Below are 22,220 nucleotides of genomic sequence, written 5' to 3'. Positions count from 1 at the left end.
TGCTCGGAAACGTACTGGGAGCCAATGCAGATCTCTCAGGACTGGTGTTATGTGGTTCCGGCGGCCAGTCCCAGTCACCAGTCTAGCTGCCGCATTCTGGATTAATTGCAGTTTCCGGGTCACCTTCAAAGGTAGCCCCATGTAGAGGGCATTGCAGTAGTCCAAGCAGGAGATAACTAGATGGGATTAGGGATTGGTAACTGAGGGCTCCTGAGTGCTCACTGGAAGGACAGATTGTGAAGCTGAGGCTCCAATACTTTGGCCACCTCATGAGAAGAGAAGACTCCCTGGAAAAGACCCTGATGTTGGGAAAGATGGAGGGCACAAGGAGAAGGGGATGACAGAGGACGAGATGGTTGGATAGTGGTCTCGAAGCTACCAGCATGAGTTTGACCAAACTGCGGAAGGCAGTGGAAGACAGGAGTGCCTGGCGTGCTCTGGTCCATGGGGTCACAGAGTCAGACACGACTAAACAACAACAAAACTGAGGGCCTCATGTATCCCATGGGACCTTTTTCTTGGTTCTGTCTCCTGAGGCACAAGCAAGGCACTCCTCAACCCCCGCCAGAGGTGTGAGCAGTAAGAGAGGTTCTGCTACAATTATCTCAGCACCTGAGTTGTGCGCAATCCTGATTAACAGGTAGAAGGTTAATGAGCCGCTGAAGGTGTGTAAGGGGGAAAACCAGTCCAAATCGCTGTTGCTATTGACTCTGAGAAAGAGCTTGTTTAAGAAGAGACCTTCACCTGCGTCTTGATTTTGTGCAGAGTTTTGTCTATATTGGTCCTTCTGCCTTTGGCTTAATTGAAAATATTGTGCTAGTTAAAATTTGATCAGCAACCCGAAATCATGATGGTAAACAACTATGGCTTCTTTAAGCTCATTACCTTTTCAGAACAAAGTTTGAATGGGCAGGTTTTGGACTAAGGGGAAGAGCTGTAGCTCAAGGGTAAAGCATTCCAGTCTCCATCCCTGGCATCTCTAGGTAGGGCTGGGAGAGACTCTAATCTGAAAATCCTAGAGAGCTATTGCCAGTCAGTGTAAACAATACTGAGCTAGATGTTATAAGGAGCTTCCTAGTGGAAGTATCCTGGGCCTTACAGGATCAGTTGGGTCAATTGGATTTCTCCTTCGGCAGATGAACCAGTAATCAGTTTTGTAGTTTTCTGGCACAAGTAGGCTTTAATACCCATTGAAGGTGGCTTTTAAGATCGGTTTTCTTCTTCTAACAGCATACTGTATATCGCGGCTGGCATATAACTTCTACTGTCATAAGATGTATGCGGAGTCTAACTCTTTCGTGGAGCTTTTCTGCAGACGCTTGGCGAAGGAGGAGATTGTCAGTTGTTCAGATTTGCCTACAGAAAAGGTAACGAAAAGTGTTGCTTGTAGTGTGCTAAGCTGGCATGGAGGAGGCACACGGGCGAAATTCCGTGAACTACAGAACATGCATCTGCAGGTTCCTGTTTTCCCTAAGCTCTGGATAGACTCATTTTGTTTGAAGAAGTACTGAGTTCAATTTAGCATAGTGTGATGGGAATAATAATGAACTTGGCCCTGGGTTCACATCCCCAGGATTGAGGGATGGAGGTTCTCGTACAAATCACTCTTAAAGTTTAACTCTGTGTTTAATTACTTTGAAAAGCTGCGTCACCTGAGCTCAAAGGAGCTTACTTATAAAATGTGTAGGATTGTTGCTTTGACTTAACTCAGGGGTAGCCAACATGATGGCATCCTCCAAACTTTGTGTAGTTCAATTCCCATCATTCCAGGCTGTGCTGGCTGGGGCTGATGGGAGTTGGAGTCCAATGGTATATGGAGGGCATCATATTCTCCAACCTGTTCATAGGTGCTAGGATTAAAATGGTACTCAGAGACCTGCAACTAATGATTTGGCTGGCTGATTCAAAACCAGTATGTTTCATTGCAGCCCTCCTACTTGCCTCCTCTGTTTTTCAGCTCTTTTCTGTGGGCCGTGTGATGTTCCAACCCTTCTGTCTTGGGCCTACTGTTGTCTTACACCTCTGCCTGCACCTTCTGTAGGCTTTTGCTCCTCCCTCTCTCTCCCCCACCCTCCCAAGTCACATCTTGGATTTTATAGCAACGGCATCCAGAAGTTTGAGAGCAGACAATCTGTGACATCAGGGCAGTTCAAGCAATCACTGCAGGAGGCTTCATCACCACGTATAACCCATGAATAAAGCCAGGAGTTTTTGACAGAAGAGCCAAATAGAAGTGCAGTAACCTTTAATGAGTTACCAGGATTTTTTGGCAACTGGATGGGCGGAAAAAGGTCTTAGCATGACACCTTGGGAGTTGGTCAGTTAGAAGACATTATCAAGCTAGTTGGCATAGTTGGACAGTTTTAAGGCATAGGCTGTAGTTGAGCAGTTCTTGCTGTAGCTTAGTGTTTCCCAAACTTGGGTCTCCAGCTGTTTTTGGACTACAACTCCCATCATCCCTAGCAAGACCAGTGGTCAGGGGTGATAGGAATTGTAGTCCGAAAACAGCTGGAGACCCAAGTTTGGGAAACACTGCTCCAGCTATTGAGAACCTGAACTAGAAAGGCTTTACTTCTTTCTCTTCAGGAAGGAAGACGAGTCTCCACTGCATGCCACTTGAATGCTTTTCTTTCTCTTCACAGCTACACAATTGCTTTAAGCTTCAAGTGGAGAATTACAGGAAACTGGGCTTGTTAGAGGAGGCTCTCCAGGCTGTGGTACTCTGGCTGGCTGTTCAGGGCAGCAGGATAACCGAACAGATGGCAGAGCCAATCTCCGCCTGGGTCAAAGTCAAAATTGATGCCAGCAAATCTGATGACCTGAGACTGAAGTAAGAATGGAACCGAGAGATTGGGTATTACTCTTAAAATGGGGGGTTGAGGTTTGCCCTGTCAGAACTTGAAACTGGCAGTTTGGGGGGAAACTTTTGTATTTGTCTTGCTGCATATGCGTAGCTTTTGGGAAATTTGCATCCTGTCCTTCCACTGTTGAAACAGTGCTCAAGTTGACTTACATAGGTAAAAGTAAAGGGACCCCTGACCATTAGGTCCAGTCGTGACCAACTCTGGGGTTGCGGCGCTCATCTTGCTTTATTGGCCGAGGGAGCCGGCATACAGCTTCCGGGTCATGTGGCCAGCATGACTAAGCCGCTTCTGGCGAACCAGAGCAGCTCATGGAAACGCCGTTTACCTTCCCATTTATCTACTTGCACTTGACGTGCTTTCGAACTGCTAGGTCGGCAGGAGCAGGGACCGAGCAACGGGAGCTCACCCCGTCGCGGGGATTGGAACTGCTGACCTTCTGATCAGCAAGTCCTAGGCTCTATGGTTTAATCCACAGCGCCACCTGTGGTCTGTTGACTTACATACATCAGTTTAAAACCTGATTTCTGTTTTATTCATGCTTCTGAAGATAAACACAGCAGACAAGACTACTAAAAGAGGAATACAATTCCTGCTCTTTGTGGCATGGATCTTCCCCGCCACCCCTCACATGCATAAAGATGTTCCAGCTTATATCTCCTTTGCCGGGAAAAGGGACACCGCTGGTTCTGAAGGAACTGGAGAATTTTACCTCATGTCACATCCTAGCACTAAAGAAAGAACATAGGAAATGAGGCTGGTATACTCCTTGACACTTAGGTCCTCCCTTAAGCAACAGTCAAGACTATTAAGCAATACAATCTGCGTATATTAAATGTATATAATCATCTAAGCACATGGTGCTTGCCAAAACAGCTATGACAGGGCTGTACTTGAAGGCACTTGCAGTCCAAAATAGACCCAGAAAAACAATGGCTCATGCAATTTCTTTTGGGGGGGGCGGGTCATAATTTTTAACTGATTTTTATACAGTTTTTTCAATTCAGCTTCCATACAGTATTCCCGTAGCATTTTGACTTCCCATCCTTCCTTCTGTGATGTTTCAAATCCTTTTATCTACTGCCTTGAATATCATATTTCTCTAAAATATATCATTTCCTATAATAGAAATTCCTATAATCTCTGCTGTAGGACAAACAAAAGAATGCTTTGTTACTGACATCAGATAAAGTGGGAATGCTCAGTCTGCTGTTTTCTGACCTTTGTGGGGTTTCCATAAATTGTTCCACAGGGTATTTAACAGAATCCACCAAACCTGTCATGCTGTTCATGGAAACCTCCAAATGTAAGGACTCCTATTGGTAGCAGAAGGAACGTCACTGCCGCAGAGTTCCACGCAAAACCTCATGTGGGTGGCATCAGCAGAATCCAACAAGTATAGGCCTAACCTGTGCAGTAATTGCCACTCAAAATTGGTGCAAAATGTTGGGCCTATATATGGGGTCCCAACACTGGGTTCTCGCACATCATGATGTGTGGTGTGACAGATGTAGTCACAATCCCACTTAATATTGCATGCAGACCACATATTTGGAGGTGCTTGTAAATAGGGTTTTTATTTCAATACAGACAAGTTAACCAACTTCCCAACTTTGATAGCATCTTGAGGCTGGTCTTTTATGTACAGCTCTGCCACCAGCTAAAATCAATTGGGTAAGTTCATAGGGAACAGTTCCCCAATTAGAGATTGATGCTAGATGATGCTGGGACAAACAACAGGATGCCCCATGCGGTTTCTTTGCTGCTTGTGAGATCCCAGTTGTGTCCAGGGCCAACCCAATACATTCTGATGCATGAAAGACAATGTTTCATCTCCCTATTCCATGTGCAGAACCAGACTGTCCTGGCAATAGGCATAAACACTGGTGTTTACCACACACCAAATAAAAGTGACTAGGGAGGAATATAAATTGGTTCATTTTTGTACTATTTGCTCTAAACTTTTGATATACTGTACATCAATACAACAATGGGACATGGGTGGCGCTGTGGGTAAAACCTCAGCGCCTAGGGCTTGCCGATCGCATGGTTGGCGGTTCAAATCCCCGCGGCGGGGTGAGCTCCCGTCTTTCGGTCCCAGCTCCTGCCCACCTAGCAGTTCGAAAGCACCCCTAAGTGCAAGTAGATAAATAGGTACCGCTTTATAGCGGGAAGGTAAACAGCGTTTCCGTGTGCTGCGCTGGTGCTGGCTCGCCAGAGCAGCTTCGTCACGCTGGCCACGTGACCCGTAAGTGTCTCCGGACAGCGCTGGCCCCCGGCCTCTTAAGTGAGATGGGCGCACAACCCTAGAGTCGGACACGACTGGCCCGTAAACGGGCAGGGGTACCTTTACCTTTACCTTACATCAATACAACAGAGACAGAACAGTTACTCTCAATGTTCCAGTGAAGTTTGAGGAGTGATATATTTTAGAAGATTAGGATAAAGTGATTTCTCCGTGCCTTGGGGATTGTGATGATAAAAGATGCACCACACAAATTAATGTAGGCTATTATTTTCCCTTTTCTGCCCCTCTTAACCATTCTAATTTTTCTCCCCACTCCCTTTTGTATCAATAGGTTCAATGTTTGTATTTTGTCTTTCTTTTAAAATTTAAAGTTTCTTTAAACAAAGAGCTTCATTCTGGCAGCAGTACACCTACTCTGAAAAGTTTTAATAGCACACAAGGCAGACAACATAGGGCCTATACCACTGCAGCAGCATCGTTTGAGCTGCTCTCCAAGGGAACTTGGCCCTGTGGCCATCAGACTGGCTCTAGCAACTCCACACCTGCTGAGAACACACAATTTACATAGGATGGATAAAATTCATTTTCTATGTGGTTTTGTTAAAAGGTAAAGGGACCCCTGACCATTAGGTCCACTTGTGACCAACTCTGGGGTTGCAGTGCTCATCTCACTTTATTGGCCAAGTACAGCTTCCGGGTCATGTGGCCAGCAGGACTAAACCGCTTCTGGCGAACCAGAGCAGCACACGGAAACACCGTTTACCTTCCCGCCAGAGCGGTACCTATTTATCTACTTGCACTTCGCCGTGCTTTTGAACTGCTAGGTTGGCAGGAGCAGGGACCGAGCAACTGGAGCTCACCCCATGGCAGGGATTTTTTTTTAATATATAATATTTATTAGAAATTTCCAATTACAAAAGAAATAAAAAGAACAAAACATCCCAATTTAAAATCTTATTTTCAATAACATCTTTCCAGGACTTCCCCTCCCCTCCCCCTCTTGTATTCCAATTTTTACAAATAAATTCAGCAAATTCTTATCCCAGATTTTGAACTTATTATCATTAGCCCAGTTTTAAAAATATTTTCCCATCCCCTAAAATCGACCTGTTCCCTTCCGCGCGTTCCCTCCTTTAATATACAATACAGATTAAAATAATCAAATATAATTAATTAAAATAAAATTGTAAAATATAATTAAGATAATCAAATATAATTTTACGCCCTTTGGATTCCAAATTTCCCTCCCCCCTTTCCCGTTTGCGTTCCCAGTGTTCATCAACGTCTGATATCTTCCTGGAGCTCCCACATCTATCTAGGCCATAGTCCTTTACCAGTCATCTTTAATTTCGAATGTCCAATCTTGGAAGGAGTCTATCTCAAAAAGGCCCATTTCTTCCATCCAGATTTTTATATTTAGGAGTAAAAACTCCAATTTTATTTCTTAGACTTTTCAAATCTGGATGTCCCAAATGTTCCCACTTCCAACTTTATCCAATTCTTGTTGTTCTTGTTGTTCTTGTTAATCCCTCTCCTCCTTTTTTTTTTTTTTCCTGCTCTCCTGCACAAATGTTCTAATTCCAAAAGCTTCTAATTCCTCTGCAGAGGCTCTGTTATTCAGGAACAAAACATTATGCCAAGTCCCTTCCATTCTTCAATAGATAAATCTATTGTCTCCTTTAGTGTGTAGACCTCTGTAGACAAAATAGTGTTCCATTCCTGCAGTTTCCCAGGAGATAAAAAGTTCTATTCAAGTTCCAAGCCAACAATACTTGTAATATCCCTCATCTCCTCTAGGTGGATTGCAATAACTCAGTTCCCTTCCAGATCACGCCCACCAGTCAAGATAACTTGTTATTCCTTGTTTTAAGCAATTTGTATCCAATTTATAACAAATGTAACCGGCAAAGTCCTCGTAACAAAGTTCTCATTTTTGTTCTTCCGCTTTGACAGCTCTTTGACAGCTGTCAAAACCTCTCTTTCTCTTCTCCCGGCGCTCTCACAAATCGCTCACAGGATTCCGGGGGGGGGGGGGGTTGCTTTTTAATTCAATTCCACTTTTCTCCTCCAGCTCAGTCTTATAATTTTCCATCGTGAAGTTAGTAACTTTGTCAAAATAGGGTTGCGCTCGATCTTAGTTGTCAAATCCTTTACTTTAACTCCTCTACGACGGGGGGGGGGGCTGACTTCCTTTTTGCGCCTCCCCCGCTCGCTCCGAATTTTTTAAAAAATTTATCCCCCTTTTTAGTCCAGGTTCCAATTACTCACGGGTTATTCTTTTAAGTCCAAATTTTCAATAGAAGAAGTCAGCGCTCTCCGTCGAATGGCATGCGGCTTCGCTCGGCAGGGGAAGCGGAGGACTCAAAGCACCACCCCCCCGTCACCCGTTCCGCAGCCTTTAAAAAGGCTCCTTCGCGGGTCGGGGGGGCGCAAAAGGTGCCAGCCGAGTCACCCTGTCCATGGGTTTCAGCGCCCATGGTTTTTGAGGGTCCCCGCGTCGCCGACGCGGTAGGACCCAGCCCCTGCCGAGCAGGCTCCCTCCGGAGCTCGGAGGGAGTCCGCCATTCGGCGATGGCGCCAACCCGGAAGTCCTGCACCCCATGGCAGGGATTTGAACCGCCGACCTTCTGATCGTCAAGTCCTAGGCTCTGTGGTTTAACTCACAGTTCCACCCACGTCCCCTGGTTTGGTTGCTTACCGCTAAATGCGTAATGCTAATATGCTGAAATAAACAAATTAATTAATGTACTTCTGTGGTGGGGGGAACCCACTGGTGATGGGGCAGCCTGAGGGCAACAGGCTAGCTTAGGAAATGCGGGGCAGACCTCTGGGCACAAACACCTCAGCACCATTTCTGCTGCCTGAGGCAGCCAGATCATTCTGCGTGATGGTGCAGCTGGCCCTGGAGACATCTGGCAAGATGAGAATAAAAGGCACACTGTGTTATTGTAACCGTGTAATCTGGAGTTGCCCTACTTTGGGTCTGTTGTAATTTTTCCTCCTTGTTTTGCCTGCATGTTCATCACAGGACTCTAAAGGAGGGCCTGGAGGGGTACAGCTTGGATACGGAGGTCCTCATGAAAGTATTGTTGGAGGAGCTGAAGGCTTACAAGACCGTGCGGGTAGACACTGGCCAGGAGCGCTTCAACGTGATCTGCGATCTGCTGGACATATGTTCAGAAGGCAGCGGCTGGGTTCACGAGCGGGCTGTGATTCTGGTGGAACTGGCTCAGGTTCTGTGTTACCATGACTACAGTGAACAGACAGAATGGTGAGTGGCCAGTATTCTCTGGAGCTTCTATTGTGATCGGTGATCAGGGTCCTAGCTGAGGTGTGTGCCCCTTGGAGAAGAAAGTGGTGATGGATAAGATTCTTCTGCGTGGCAAATTCGACCTTAGAAATGGAAGGAGGAGCTTGTTCCTTGTATTGTGGCTATTGGTCCTGCCCGGGCCCTGCCACCTGCTTCCTATAAACTCTTATTTTCCTTTTCTCTGTCCAATTTCTCATCCTTCCTCTAAGTCAGGAGCAGCTAATCTCTAATCCTCCATCCCCACCCTTTGCTGAAAAGTGCTAGAGTTCCACCACAACTCAAAGAAAGAACTTTGAAGTCAAGATGTGCAAATTAAGAAACCTTATGCCAGAGAGGCATCTATGTTCTAAGGATATAATTTACTTTTTTGCAGCACTCTTATCAGGGCATTCTGCTCTGGCCTTTGCTAAGTTTTCCCTCCATCCTTTTAATATTGCTGACTTATTTTTGCTTTTATTTTGCAAAGCAAAAAAGAGTTAGCTTCTCATGAATGTGCCCAACCTAGGAGACCTTGTGTTTGTAATTCTCCATGTTCTCCATTCTGCTGTTCACAAGTCATAAATACAAGCATGTCACATACAAATTGCATTTAACAAATGGTGCAGAGTCCAACCCCCTGCTTCTCAATTTCCTTTCTCAGCAGCAGTTGTCTGCCCTCTGATTCCATAGCTACAATTCAACATGCACACCTCACCACTCTCATGGGTCTGAGCAGGGATGGGGAAACCTGTGATTCCCCTCCCCACAACATTACTCGACTTCAGCCCCCATCATCCCCAACTATTGTCCAGGCTGGCTGGGGCTGATGGGAATTGGAGTCTAACAGTATCTGGAAGCCACAGGTTCCTCCACCCTACTGGCTGTCAATTAGACACCAGGTTAAGTTCAAGGTGCTGTTTCTTTTGTATGAAACCTTCTACAGCTTGGAACCAAAAAAACCAGAAATATTGTCTCACCCCTTATATACCCAATTGATCGCTGCTCTTTGCATGTGAGGGCCTCCGGCAGGTACCATCTTATTATGAGGCCCATTCCATACACTGTGGAAATCAGAACTTTAGTGTTGTGGCACCTGCCCTTTGGAATTCCTTTCCCTTGAATATCAGACAGGCACCATCTCTGATGTTTTTTTAGCGCACTCTGAAGCCCTTCCTTCTTCAGCAAGCCTTTTAAGTTGAATTCTTTCCCAGTCTGCATCTGCATTGAAATTGTTTTTAAGAAAGTTTAGCCCTTGTAGCTTGCTGCCCCAGGCCCCTTTGGGAGGAAGAGTGGGGTGTAAATTTAATAATTTGTGTGCTAAGATGCCCCAGAATTTCTCCAGAAGAGCCTCCATGGTTGATGAATGGGAGACACCATTGGCTAAACTCTGTCTCCTCTGTAGCTCTGCCCTGGACTCTGTTCATGAAGCCCTGTGGCTGTTGGATTCTGTGCCAAAGACTCCCCAGAATGAGGAGCAGCTCCAGGACGATAAGGCCCAAGCCTTACTCTGGCTTTACATCTGCACAATTGAGGACAAAATGCACGAGGTATGTGGCAGTAAGCAAAGCAGCACAGAGCTCTGCCGACTAAATTCAGAGCTGCTTATATTTTGTGTTTTAGAAGTTAAATGCTACCATCTGTATAAAATCATGGAGATTATTTCTACTAACCTTGCTGCAGAAGTATATATGCTGTTTACCTTATTTCCAAGCACTGAAACCTCATCTCTGACAACTAGAAACCTTAAAAAGCCCACCCCTCTCACTTCTCAGATCTCATCAGGCATTTCCCCATTGCTTACTTTATTTAATCAAAATGTCTAGACACCTCCCCCATCTTCTTTAAAATCTCAGATGAGGCTCAAGGAAAACAAAATTGTGTTTGATTTTGCATTATTTTCTGCTGTCGTGTTGCTGCATACAATCCTAGTTAAAGTGTATTTGACTGTGTAGCAAGCAAAACATCCATAACAAACCAATGCTTATTTAAGTGGAGATGTTGGGAATTGAACGTATTTTGGCTTAGGAACTCCCTGCCTTTTTTGCTGTAAGCTTTTCAGCATCTCCAGGGTATCCTGCACTACAATTGTAATGTATAGTAGGATAGGATTTTTACAGTGGCATGGAGGTTGTTGTAAACTGAAGTAACCTTTAGTGAAGAATTGTGATGCATCGTGTGATGTGTCAGTTATTGTGATGCATCGTGAGGTTTGGACTCAGTGAAACCACTGTAGTGGCTTTGTTTGTTATGCCCTGAGCTGCTCCACAAGGGATGAAGATTTTATGCCGCTGGGGACAGACAGTATGTCCTCTCACTTCCATACCAAGCTTTATCCAGGTTGCTTTTTCAAATGCAGAGCATCAGGCAAGAGCAGAGGACCAGGAGTGCCCATGCCAGGGGCCAGAAAGGCATACAAGATCTTGAAGGCTTTGAGACCAATGATCTTAACTATGAGAACAAATCCCAGGACGACAAGTTCCTGTATCTTGGCATTGCATTTAACCTGTCTGTGGATTCTGGTAAGGAACTTGGATGGGCGGGGAGGGGTGGGGTGAGACACACGTACATTTAAACAGGTATAGGGAACTTTCATCCTGCCGGGCTGCTAAATTTGGCCCACAACGCCATTTTGGGCAAACATGCCCACCTGCCAGTCACCTGATGTCATATGATGTTGGGTGCGAAGATCTGATACAAGCATTAGGTGCTAAGATCTGTGAACTTAAGTGCTGCCATGTGATGTGATTGACAGGTGGGTGCAATTCTGTAAGCGGTATTGCCTGATCATGCTAGTGAATTTATCAGCTGATAATCAGGTAGAAAATGGAGAAAATAAGATTGTGGGTGTTCTTTAACCAAGCTTGCTAGTTTGTTGATTTCCAACTGGATTATAAAAGGTACCATAGATATTTCTGACCCATCAAAAAGCAACCTTAAATTTTCATTGCTCAGAAAGGGACATGTGAAATGTGACCCTTGCTTATTAACCCCAACGGTGTAGCAGCTCCAGGTGGGCAGAGGAGATGCCTTGATTTGAGATTTGCTTGAGTTTCTAGTTACTGCGCAAAGAACTGTGTTTTGACTCTCCCCATGAGGTGGTGATTGACTCTGCAGTCTCTTGACCCCACTCAACACACAAACTCTCTTTTTCAGTGCAATCAAAGTGTTTGGACGATGCCCTTGCCTTGTGGAAGCAGCTCCTCTCCTGCAAGGGCAGAGTCCCAGCTGTACGTAACATTGAGCAGACAGCAGCATCCTTACACATCATGGCAGCTTTGTACAGAATGATGGGAAAGGTAATGAGCCAAGCATTTTGCTTGGGCAAGAAGTCTATATAACTGGGGTTTTGTTCTCTTTAAGCTTCCTGAAAGACCCTCTCCCTCTTTCTCCCCCCACTTCCCTGCTCTCATGCAAGCACTGTATTGTCGCTCTTTTAGGCTGATTGTGAAAAGCCTTGGGGCAGCAGCATGATGGCTGCACCTGAGAACAGCACCTCCCATTCCCTGTAGGAGTCCCATTATGCCCGCCCTTCTCCCTCTCTGCCCCTGCCAGTCTGAGGTGCCTTGCTTTCTGATTCGAGAACTGGGAGCAGAGACAGCACGAGAAACTAAGAGTGGCTCACAAGCTCTTACGACGAGCTTGCAATATTTAGTGCTTCTTGGTGAACCTAAGAAGAGTCCTGCTGGATCACACCAGTGGCCCGTCTAGTCCTCACAGAGGCTGATCAAGATGCCTGTGGGAAGTGACCACTGGAAGGTTGCCTGTGAGGGAATGTGGGAGCCAGTGGGGGTAGAGTGTCAGAGTAGGACCTGGGAGACTAATGTTCAAATCCTCACTCGGCCATGAAGCTCAGCGGGTGACTATGGGCCAGTCGCCATCTCTCAGCCTAACCTACATCACAGGGATGCTATAAGGATAAAATTGGGAGGGGAGAGCCATGTATGTCATCTTGAGCTCCTAGGAGGAAAAGAGTGGTGTACAGTGGTACCTCGAGTTAAGAACTTAATTTGTTCCGGAGGTCTTAACCTGAAACTGTTCTTATCCTGAGGTACCACTTTAGCTAATGGGGCTTCCTGCTGCCGCCTTGCCACCGGAGCACGATTTCTGTTCTTATCCTGAAGCAAAGTTCTTAACCCGAGGTACTATTTCTGGGTTAGCAGGGTCTGTAGCCTGAAGCGTCTGTAGCCTGAAGCATCTGTAACCCCAGGTACCGCTGTATATAAATGCCAGGAATAAAATAATAATGTTTCCCTCAAACTGAAAAGGGCAGTTCCACCCAAATGGCCAGTTCTGCCATGGTGAGTGGACCAGAGCTGGCAGCAATGTCTGGCTGTATATGGACCTATAAACATTTGATGGAAGTGTTAAAGGTGCGGCCTTTTGCTCAATTTCATTTTCTAAAGGAAAGTAGTTGTAACAAGTCTCCAGATGTGTTATTCTATGAACTTGACTGCTTTCCACATTCTGGAAAAGGTCATGGAGCAATGCTACTCTGCCCCTTGACCGGGAAGGAAGAGTGGGTTGATTAGAATCAGGTTTTGTATCTGAATGCCATCTGAGCAGATCTCCTCTGCACCCAGGAAGGCTTTCCTGTTAGGTCATGGCAACTTTTATTACAGAGCTCGGGTCCTCGTGAGCACAGAGTTCCCTTGAATAGCAAAACTGACCATCCCTGACTGTACTGGATTGGGTCCCCACCACCCTGCACATATTTAAATAGATTTATTTCCTTTTTTATTATGCAGCCATTACAGGCCATAGAGAGTTATTTCCTCATCACAGCTCTCTCCGAGGCACTTGAAGACTCTGTGGGGAGGACCAATGCCTTGTGCCAAATTTCCAAGCTACTTCTCCATCTGGAATGTCCTAGTTACGCAGAGGTGAGCATGAAGAGTAGTCCTGTGAATGGCAAAAGTCCCTGGCACCTCCTGGAAAGATCCCTGTCTGAAATCCTGGAGAACTTTTGCCAGTCAGTGTGGACAGTACTGGACCACAGATCTGATTCTGCCTGAGGCAGCTTGCTAGGTTTCGTGCCCTACATACGTATCACTGTTACAAATACCCTTTTAAAAAATGGCCACCTTATTGCTGGGAGACTTTCTGTTCCATCTACCCCAGCACAGTTGGGATGGCAGCAGCTGTTGGAGGTCTTTCTCCCAGCCCTCCCACCTGAAACTCTCTAACTAGTGATGTTGGGTGTTGAACATGGGGCTTTAAAGTTGCTCTGCCAATGAGACTGGAGCTTTTTACAGCCCAATGCCCTACTGGCTGCCAATCTGGGAAATGTGAGCGTTGAATATGCTTCCTCAATACATTGATACCTTGGTTCTTGAATTTAATCCATTCCGGGAGTCCGTTCGACTCCTGAAACAGTTCGAAAACCAAGACGCAGCTGCCGGTTGGCTGCAGGAGCTTCCTGCACTTAATCGGAAGCCACATTGGATGTTCAGCTTCTGAAAAATGTTCCCAAACCAGAACACTCACTTCTGGGTTTGCGGCGTTCGGGAGCCAATCTGTTCGAGAGTCAAGTCGTTTGACTACCAAGGTACCACTGTACAGCTTTGATGTCGCCATGCTATGCCTTTCCACCTCCTAAAAAGGATCACCAGATGTACTAACAATTCACTTTAACTCAAAGCGTTAACAAAGAAAGGAAAATGCTGCTGGGGCCCTCAGGGTTGGAGATGTCTGAATAGCAAATTGCTCTGAGTGGTCCTTCTTCCCAATGCACTGCTTTTGATACATGATGGAAAGCCAACAGTGGCAGAGAAGGGCAGACCTCGCTCAAGAGGCCATCTGACAACTGTGGCGGTGTGGGAACTATTCTGACTTCTGCTGTTGGGGCTCAGTTCAATCTCATCTCCCAGTGGCTGAGTAGAGAATGATAACTGCCCGAGGCCTTGGTTCAAAATGAGCAGTCTGATTTGGGCCTGAAAGCAAATAGCCAAAATAAACCTCAGTGAGGGCAAATGAGACAATTAAGCAACTGTACCACTGTATGCCCCTTCATGGATCACTGCCTTGTTGTGGCGAAGGGGCTTGAATAACTCCAAGACGCTATGAGCTATGCCATGCAGGGCCACCCAAGATGGACAGGTCATAGCGGAGAGTTTAGACTAAATGTGATCCACCTGGAGAAGGAACTGGCAATCCACTCCAGTATTTTACCAAGAAAACTCCATGGACATAAAAAAGGAGAAGCTTTGAGAAGAAAGTGAGTTTCCAAGGCATGCTCTGGTTCATGGGGTCACGGAGAGTTGAACACAACTAAGACAACTAAACAACTACAACCACTGTATGAGCCATGAAGCTGACAATCTGGAGACAAGCTTATTCCTGTTGGAGGCCCCACAGACCTGATTTCTTGATGGCTTTCTCATTACTTCCTGCTATTAAGGCCAGCTGCTGATAAAGGGGACAAATGAACTCGTGTTATTTCAACTCTAGTGGACAACTGCTGTGCTAATATTCTTTTGTCCTGTTTTATTCTCTTGCAGACCACTTTAAAGGAGGCTGAATCATGCCTGCAAAATGTGGACAGAAAGAATGACTCTTGCCTGCTGACCAATCAAACACTAGCTGTGCTCCGTAGCAAGCTGTGCTTAGCAAACCACAAGGTATCCTCGTGGGGGTTGCCCTTTTACATTCACTGCACAGCACTGAGACTGGCAAGCAAGCCAGGTTACTAAAAGAACTATCTTCAGTAAAAAAGCGTTTGTGTGTACATGTGCCAGGAAGGAGAGAGTAGAAAGCCACATGGGAATGATGCTTCTGGGTCCGTAGGACCCTAAAAGGGAGCCTACTGCATTATGCTATGGCTAATACTTTGATGAATCATTCAAAAACCAAGATTGCCCCTCTGCCAATATGCCAATATTCTTTTTGCCCATAAGTAGGTTGCACTGATTAATTATTCTGGAAGGGGCTGAACCATTTGTCACAGTTAGGCTGCACCTCGATTTGTTCAAGATCTATACAGCCTTGATAACTTTTTTTGTACTTGTGGGCTGGAGCTTTGATTCTGCGGGGATTCTGCAGGAATGAACTGAGGAGCCCCACCACTACTGGGCTAATTATAAACGTAGATAATTGCTAGCCACAAGTGGGTTTGTTTTTATCCTATTGTCCGCAGTATGGATAGGAGAATGCTGGATCAGGTTGGGATATTCTAGGTTCAGCTATGAAATGCACACATGGGTGTCAAATTTCAGGCACTTCCAAACTTTCAGAAAATTTCACTGGGGTCAAGAATCAATTGCATTCTGATACATAAGCTTTTGCAGCATAAATCAAACGCTGATTGGTGCACAATGGAAGACAGTCTTCTTTGCAACTGATCATTTCCTCCCCTCTCTTTGCGGACAGATTGAAGAAGGTGTCATGCTTCTAGTAGAAATCTTACAGAACCCTGCTTTGCAAAGGTCTTCTAAGGTCTGGTACCTGCTCCGAGCCAGTGCTCTTCAGTTGACAGCCGCTTACCTTGGTCTGCCAGCTTCTGCCCTCCCACTGGCACTGAGGCAAAAACTCTGGGTTCAAGGTGAGTGCAGAAGCATCCATGCATCTCCTCCTTGATACTAATCTGTGCTCGTCTGATACTTGCAATTCACCTGTCAATAAGTGAATTGTAAATGAATGGAAGATTTTGAGAACTTTGTGAGCTGGAGAGGGTATCCAAACATTCAAGTGCAAAGAGAAGACGTTCCGTTCCAGATGTATGGGAGGAGCATACTAGAGTTAGGTTTCACCCAGCAGGTGAACAGCATGTCGTTCCCAAGTGGAAAGGGAACAGCCAATTTTAAATTCTGGGGCAGAACAGCAGTGTTGGTTGGTAATCTGCAGTTCTTGGGTTGTTGTAAATTCCACCATACAAGCAGAGATTGAGGGTTTAATCCAGAGATGGCAAACCTGTGGTCCCCCAGTTATTCTTGGATTCCAGCTCCCATCATCCATGGTCATTGATTATGCTGGCTGAGGCTGATAGGGGTAGGGAGTTCAATAATGTTTGGAGAGCACCAGGTTGCCCAGCCCTGTTTCTAAGCTATGCTAACAGTGTCATATATCATGGAAGTTTCTTCCTTCTGTGTAGTCCTGTAAATAGTCTTGGAAGTAAAAATCTGCTTCCCTCTTCATTGCGAACTGTGTTCCAGGGCGCATTTGCATTTCTTGGGAGCTAATCAAGAGTTTCTCATCTCTGAAAGCAGGTTGCCCCTTAAAATGTACGGCCCTAGGAAACCACTGGGTGTTCTGTAAGCTACATCCCCATAGTTAGAGGCCTAATAGGCGTGCTTATCCCTATGTGGGCATTGCGTATTGTTCCCTTGAACACGTCTCCCAAATACTGGCAGCGCACAGAGGTCCTTTCATATGGGTTGCTTGTGGAAAGGTTTCCTTGAAACTACAAAGCTTGTTGAACACAGTAGTAACATACAGTGTGTGTTCTCTCCTCTCATGCAGGATGGAGGACCCCTGAAGCGGCTCTGGGCGATGCTCACAAACTCTACCGCAGCATCCTCTTGAGCTTCTCACTGATTATCAGCGACACGCCTGCTAAAGATGCTTCGGAGCATCAGTTTGTAGATCACGGTAAAATGTTTATTGCTATCCTCTGAAAGTGTGTAAAGATTTTTGCTATTTTTCAAAATCCTGTATGCATGCAACTTGCCCTAAACTGGGGCGAAGTGGTCCACTGTTGGAATACTGCTGCTGTTTACTAGTTCCTTTTCAGCCGAAGGATCTATTGGATAAAACCAATATGCCGTATCTACCCTCGAAAGGGAGCAGCTGGTGTTTTTCAGTACTAATATAGAACCATCACTATGGATTGTGCTTTACAAGCTTTTTAGAATTCCATGGAATGCAAATTGTGATACAATGCAGGAAATCAATAAAAATACGATTAAGTAATCATGCAGCATCTAGCACAGCACATTACAGTTGTGACAACAGACAGAAAAATTATTAAGTGGCCTATTTTCAAGTTGTTTTCAAGTAGTCTGGTGCATTTGGGAGCAGCTGGGCTAGACAGTTGTGCAAAAGGTGTCATGGAAAAATGAGTGGAGTAGCTTAACTAAATTTAGACTGTCCATATGCTGGTTTTAGTGATTTAAAAATTATAACTTGTTCTAGTTGAAGATGCTGAAGTTACTCCATAAAAGAAAGGCAGAGATATACATTCTGGGTGGTATTCAGCAGCTAACTGGTCCCACTAGTGGAAGCCTACATAAGGGCTTCTGTTGGCACAGTGGGGCTTCCCTGCTGTCACCCGCCCCGCCCCCCCCCGCCCCCAGCATTCCCCAAAACTGGCCTTTGGGAGTCAGGAGAAGCCCCTAGAACAGTGCAAAGGGAGGGGAGAGGGGGAATTGTTCCATCTGGCAAGCTGAAAATTTGCACTGACAGAACAATAGCCCTAGTGCTATGCTGAATTCCTCCCTTTGAAAATAAACCAAATATGTTTCAGCACACAATCTTGGAACTTGGTTGACCTTCAGTACTGGAACGGCTTCCTAACCACATAAAATCTATGGATTGTTACAAGCAAATGGCCCGCCAGTTGCTACTCCTTATTTTACTTTGTTCTCTTATTTCATTTACTCTGCCAAGCTCAAGCAATGAAACTTCAACAGCTCACCTCATCTGAGCAATGGGGTTTTTAAAAAAAAAAATTGCAGGGAAGTAAACCTGCAACTTTGCAACCAGAATAAATGCAGTTGCAATATTTGATGTTGGGTGCAGAGTTCAGCATCTGGATACTCAGTTGCATTAAAAACTCTTCTGGGTGCATAGGTAGGTTTGAGAAACCTGTGGGCAAAATGCCCAATTAAATCCCAGAAAGAGGCTTTCAGTGGTTTTCCCCATGGCTCACAGAATAAATTGTGCTAGTTTGGGAATGCTTATATACTGTAGATGAGGTGCACACTACGGTTTACCTTGGTTAAGAATTATCAAATGAGGCAGACACTAAGGCTGGGCGATATCTGGTTTTCAAGATTGTGATACATCAGCAGCTTAATACCACAATATGCTGATATATCACAATGTCTGGAATGTATATTGGATCCTTCTTCCTCCCCAGTCCTACTGAGCTTGCGTGAGCTGGACGAGCAGGGGCTTCCTTAAACTGCTTAGTTGGGGGGGGGAAGCCTCCTGCCCCCTAGTTCTTGGACAAGTATCCAGTGAATAGGTGTTTCCAAAGAATGCAGATGTCGCTTGCCCGATCTTAATGTATGTGGAGTTAAACATGGTGCACCTGGATGTAAAATTAAGATGCCCTACGCATACGCAACTTAACTGTTTCTTTCTCCACCCCAAACAAATTTGACCATCAGGTGATAATTTGGTGCAGAAGTGGCAAGTGCTGGCTGACATGTTTGTTTGCTCCGAGAGCTTTGTCTCCCTCCTGGGGAAGATCGAGATTGTCAATGAAGCAAAAGCTTTCTGCCTGGAAATGCTGAAAATCTCCATGAGGCTTCAGTCTATTCGATGGTAAGGAATGTAAATGGGTAAGGAGGGGGAACCCGTGGCTCTTTAGATGTCACTGAACTAAAATCCCTATCATCCCTGACCATTGGCCATGCTGGCTGAGTGGTGGGAGCTGGAGTCCTGTAACAACACCTGAAAAGGGGGGGTCAGCAGTTCTCCACCCCTGATATATAATGAAAATAACATTGCACAGAGAAACTCATAGGTGTGGGAATTAGAGACCTAGACTCGAACTTGTGTTGGCTTTGTCCCTTCTCAAAAATGTGGACCCAGGAAGCCTAGAGGCAAGCCCTCCTTAATCTGTTGAGCTTATCTGTGCAGAACTGTGATGGTCATAGAGCCGAGGGCAGCCTTTTGTGAAATTTTGGTATGGAGCAGCATGTTGAGAGAGGGTGCAGCGTGTGGCTGATGCCATTTGCAGGTCAAAGGTTTCAATTGTTGAGTATTGGGAACCCTCTAATGTCTCCTTGGCCTGCTCTTATCAGGTGTGCTCGCTTCCTGGTCTTGAAGAGTGGACTGGAACTGCAGCGCAGTGACCTGGAGCTGTGTCGCTTGGATCTGGAGCAGGTCTTGTTTCTTCTTGAGTCGGGCACAGGTGAGGCTTCTCCACCCCACCTAGAGCAGCCTAAGCAGGGATGGTGGAACTTTGGAACCTCTTGCTGCTAGAAGAATGGGGAGGCAAACTGCTGTCTGCAGAAGGGGAGTTGTTTTGCCCTGTGACTTAACTCCAGGGGATAATCAAGTCTCCCTCTGGAAGGGTAGATCTGGGCTTGAGGGCATGGTTCCAGACTTTTCAGACTGATAAACTCTTCCCCTCCCCAAAAGCCAAACCCACCTACACGGGCAATGCATCCCCACAAAATCATGTGCCCACACAGTTAATAGGGGCAATTCCACAAACACTTAGCAAGCAACAGCAAATCCTCCCTTTACAAAAGAAGGAATACGAATGGAGAAAACTGTGCAGTTGGGCTGGGTACAATGTAAAGCAAAGCACCAGCCCCACCTGCTCGTCCCCCTTCCTTTCCAATGCTAAGAGTGCCTGTCAGCCCCAGATGGCTCCTAGAGGCTATCGGTGGCAAGAAACTAGACCCTCTAAATAAATTTTTAAAACCCTATTTTTAAAAATTGGGAGAGGCAGGATGCTTTGAGGGCACCCATGGGCAGCATATCAGCAGCCCTAGCTTGAGGGTGTAGGATCTTCAAACACACTGATATTGAGACCCGCTGGGTCATAGCTGTCAACTTTTCCCTTTTCTTGCGAGGAATCCTATTCGTAATAAGGGAATTTCCCTTTAAAAAAGGGAAAGGTTGACAGCTATGCGCTGTGGGCTTCCTCTGAAAAGGTGCCATGCTTCATCCTTTCAATATTGGGAACTAGGAATCTGAGTAACTTGGTTGCTTGTGTCCTGCCTGGGGATAAAGAACCTTTTACACCCCTCAGTCCAAAGATGACTTTCCCTTTGTGGAGGGTTCAGATCAGTGTTTCCCAAACTTGGGTCTCCAGCTGTTTTGGTTCTACAACTCCCATCATTCCTAGCTAGCGGGACCAGTGGGAACTGTAGTCCAAAAACAGTTGAAGACCCAAGTTTGGGAAACACAGGTTTAGATCAATTTTGTGTTTAAGCTTTCAAATTGATTTGAGAAGTGTTTTCCGCTGGTGCCAGGGGAAAATACTCAATTAGCTCATCTCTTCTGCCTCCAGTTTTTGAAACCAAAGAAGAAAAAGAAGGTGTGAAAATCAAGCCCAGGAAAGGCAGGTCTAAAAACAGGACGCCTCAAGGTCCATGTGTAGAATCTGCTGAGGAAGAGCAGCCTTTCTTGAAAGAGGTCTCCCTTGAGTTTGTTGACACAGTCTCCCTGCAGAAGAAGACCCTAACCACCTCGCCAGTGCTGAAGTCCAAACAGAAGAAGCATGCTGGCTTCCTGAATCACCCAGAGGCCTGCCACTGCTTGCTGTGCTCTGACGTGGTCCTCTCTGCCATCTGTCTCGGCTGGCTGGTCACCTCCGCAGAGGAGGAGCTGGCATCTGGGAACAGGGCGGAAGGCTTGCACCTCCTCGAGACCAGTCTGAAACGGTGTGCCACTGTGGCTCTGCGTCTCTCCAGCATGGTGGCCTGCATTTCTCAAGGCAAGAAGGGGGTCATGCCTCATCAGTCCCCAGTTCAGATTCTTGATAATCTGGTGGCCCATATCTACGTGACTCTGGCTTGGCAAAGTGTGAACACTGGCAGACCAGAGAAGAAACTTTGGGGCATTCTGGAGACTGGCTTGAGCTTGCTGTCTTCTAAGGAGACTCGGCTGCTTGGCTTCCAATACCAAAGGGCCAGGCTGCTGCTTGCCAAAGCTGTGGGTACCATGTCTATCCTAGCCTCTACTCAATATGACAGTGCAGAAAACCTATTTTCTAGTGTTTGGTCCTGGAAGTCCCCATTGCCTCTCCACGGGAACCCAGAAGGCAAGCAAAAGGCAGAAAAGGCGGTCAATACACTTTGCACGCTGCCCCTGAAAAGCAAAACACCAAAGCAGCCAAGAGCTGATCAAAAAGCAAAGTCTAAGCGAATCCAAGGAACTAAGCCTCTGCCTGTGACCAGACCAAATAATCCATTTGCCCTGGCTGACTCTGATTCAGAGGCTGCTCCGGTTGTCCTTAGACCACCTGTTGAGCACCGTACCCCAGCCCAGAAATCCCTCCCAGCTCCCAGGACGACCCAGCGTTCAGCAGCCAAGCTGCGCCTGAAGGCTCCATTTGCGGTTTTTGAGGAAACTTCTCCAAAGCTAAACACCAAACTTCCAAAGGCCCCTAAAGTGTCGAAAAGAACGAAATCTCGAATTAAGGTAACAATTAAAATAATTATTAAACGTCAGCAACCCTAGCATAAAACGAACCTAAAAATTGCCTTGCTTAATCTGGGCCATGGTCTTAATATGGAAACGTTAATTGTGGCTGCTGTGGTTTATTAAAAATATACCTTAAATATTTACATGGCTAATCTATGGAGTTGGTTTGCAGGCTTCCGGGGTGGGGGGTGCATCTGGTTGTCTGTTGTGAAAATGGGAAGCTTGACTAGATCAGCTGTTGTGTTGTCCTTCTAAAGCAGGGATAAGAAACCTTTGGCCCTCTGGATGCTGTTCGACTTCAACTCCCACTAGTCTTGTCACCACCATCGCAGGCAGAGATAATGGGGTCAGGACCCATACAGCCTTCCTACACTGTCCAATCAGATGCCTATGAAAAGCCTACAAGCAGGACAATGTCATAATAGCTCTGAGCAGTGGCTCTCTCCCATTCTTGTTTGTTCCCAAGTGACTAGTATTCAGTGCCATGCTGCCTCTGCACCTG

At 46.0% G+C, this 22,220-nt stretch overlaps 1 protein-coding gene and 1 long non-coding RNA gene across 2 annotated transcripts in view; one reads left to right on the top strand and one right to left on the bottom strand.

The window, feature by feature from the left end:
* Nucleotides 1-22,220, top strand: part of ESPL1 (extra spindle pole bodies like 1, separase) — a 41,072-nt gene that overhangs the window by 6,678 nt on the left and 12,174 nt on the right. The window contains exons 6-18 of the mRNA XM_081848920.1: nucleotides 1,231-1,367; nucleotides 2,643-2,830; nucleotides 8,138-8,380; nucleotides 9,801-9,945; nucleotides 10,755-10,917; nucleotides 11,552-11,694; nucleotides 13,144-13,278; nucleotides 14,896-15,015; nucleotides 15,764-15,935; nucleotides 16,853-16,981; nucleotides 18,724-18,880; nucleotides 19,363-19,472; nucleotides 20,583-21,715. Of these exons, the coding sequence (XP_081705046.1) occupies nucleotides 1,231-1,367; nucleotides 2,643-2,830; nucleotides 8,138-8,380; nucleotides 9,801-9,945; nucleotides 10,755-10,917; nucleotides 11,552-11,694; nucleotides 13,144-13,278; nucleotides 14,896-15,015; nucleotides 15,764-15,935; nucleotides 16,853-16,981; nucleotides 18,724-18,880; nucleotides 19,363-19,472; nucleotides 20,583-21,715 (2,975 nt within the window). The remainder of the gene's footprint in view (nucleotides 1-1,230; nucleotides 1,368-2,642; nucleotides 2,831-8,137; nucleotides 8,381-9,800; nucleotides 9,946-10,754; nucleotides 10,918-11,551; nucleotides 11,695-13,143; nucleotides 13,279-14,895; nucleotides 15,016-15,763; nucleotides 15,936-16,852; nucleotides 16,982-18,723; nucleotides 18,881-19,362; nucleotides 19,473-20,582; nucleotides 21,716-22,220) is intronic.
* LOC309334624 lies at nucleotides 3,374-8,309 on the bottom strand. Its single transcript, XR_014153202.1, has 2 exons — nucleotides 8,220-8,309; nucleotides 3,374-3,592 (listed from the first exon to the last, which is right to left on the bottom strand). It is a non-coding gene; the product is annotated as an uncharacterized lncRNA (long non-coding RNA).

This window comes from Podarcis erhardii (assembly GCF_964252035.2).
Source record: "Podarcis erhardii genome assembly, chromosome: 2".
NCBI lineage: Eukaryota > Metazoa > Chordata > Lepidosauria > Squamata > Lacertidae > Podarcis > Podarcis erhardii.
This window is presented reverse-complemented; position numbering and strand designations above follow the sequence as displayed.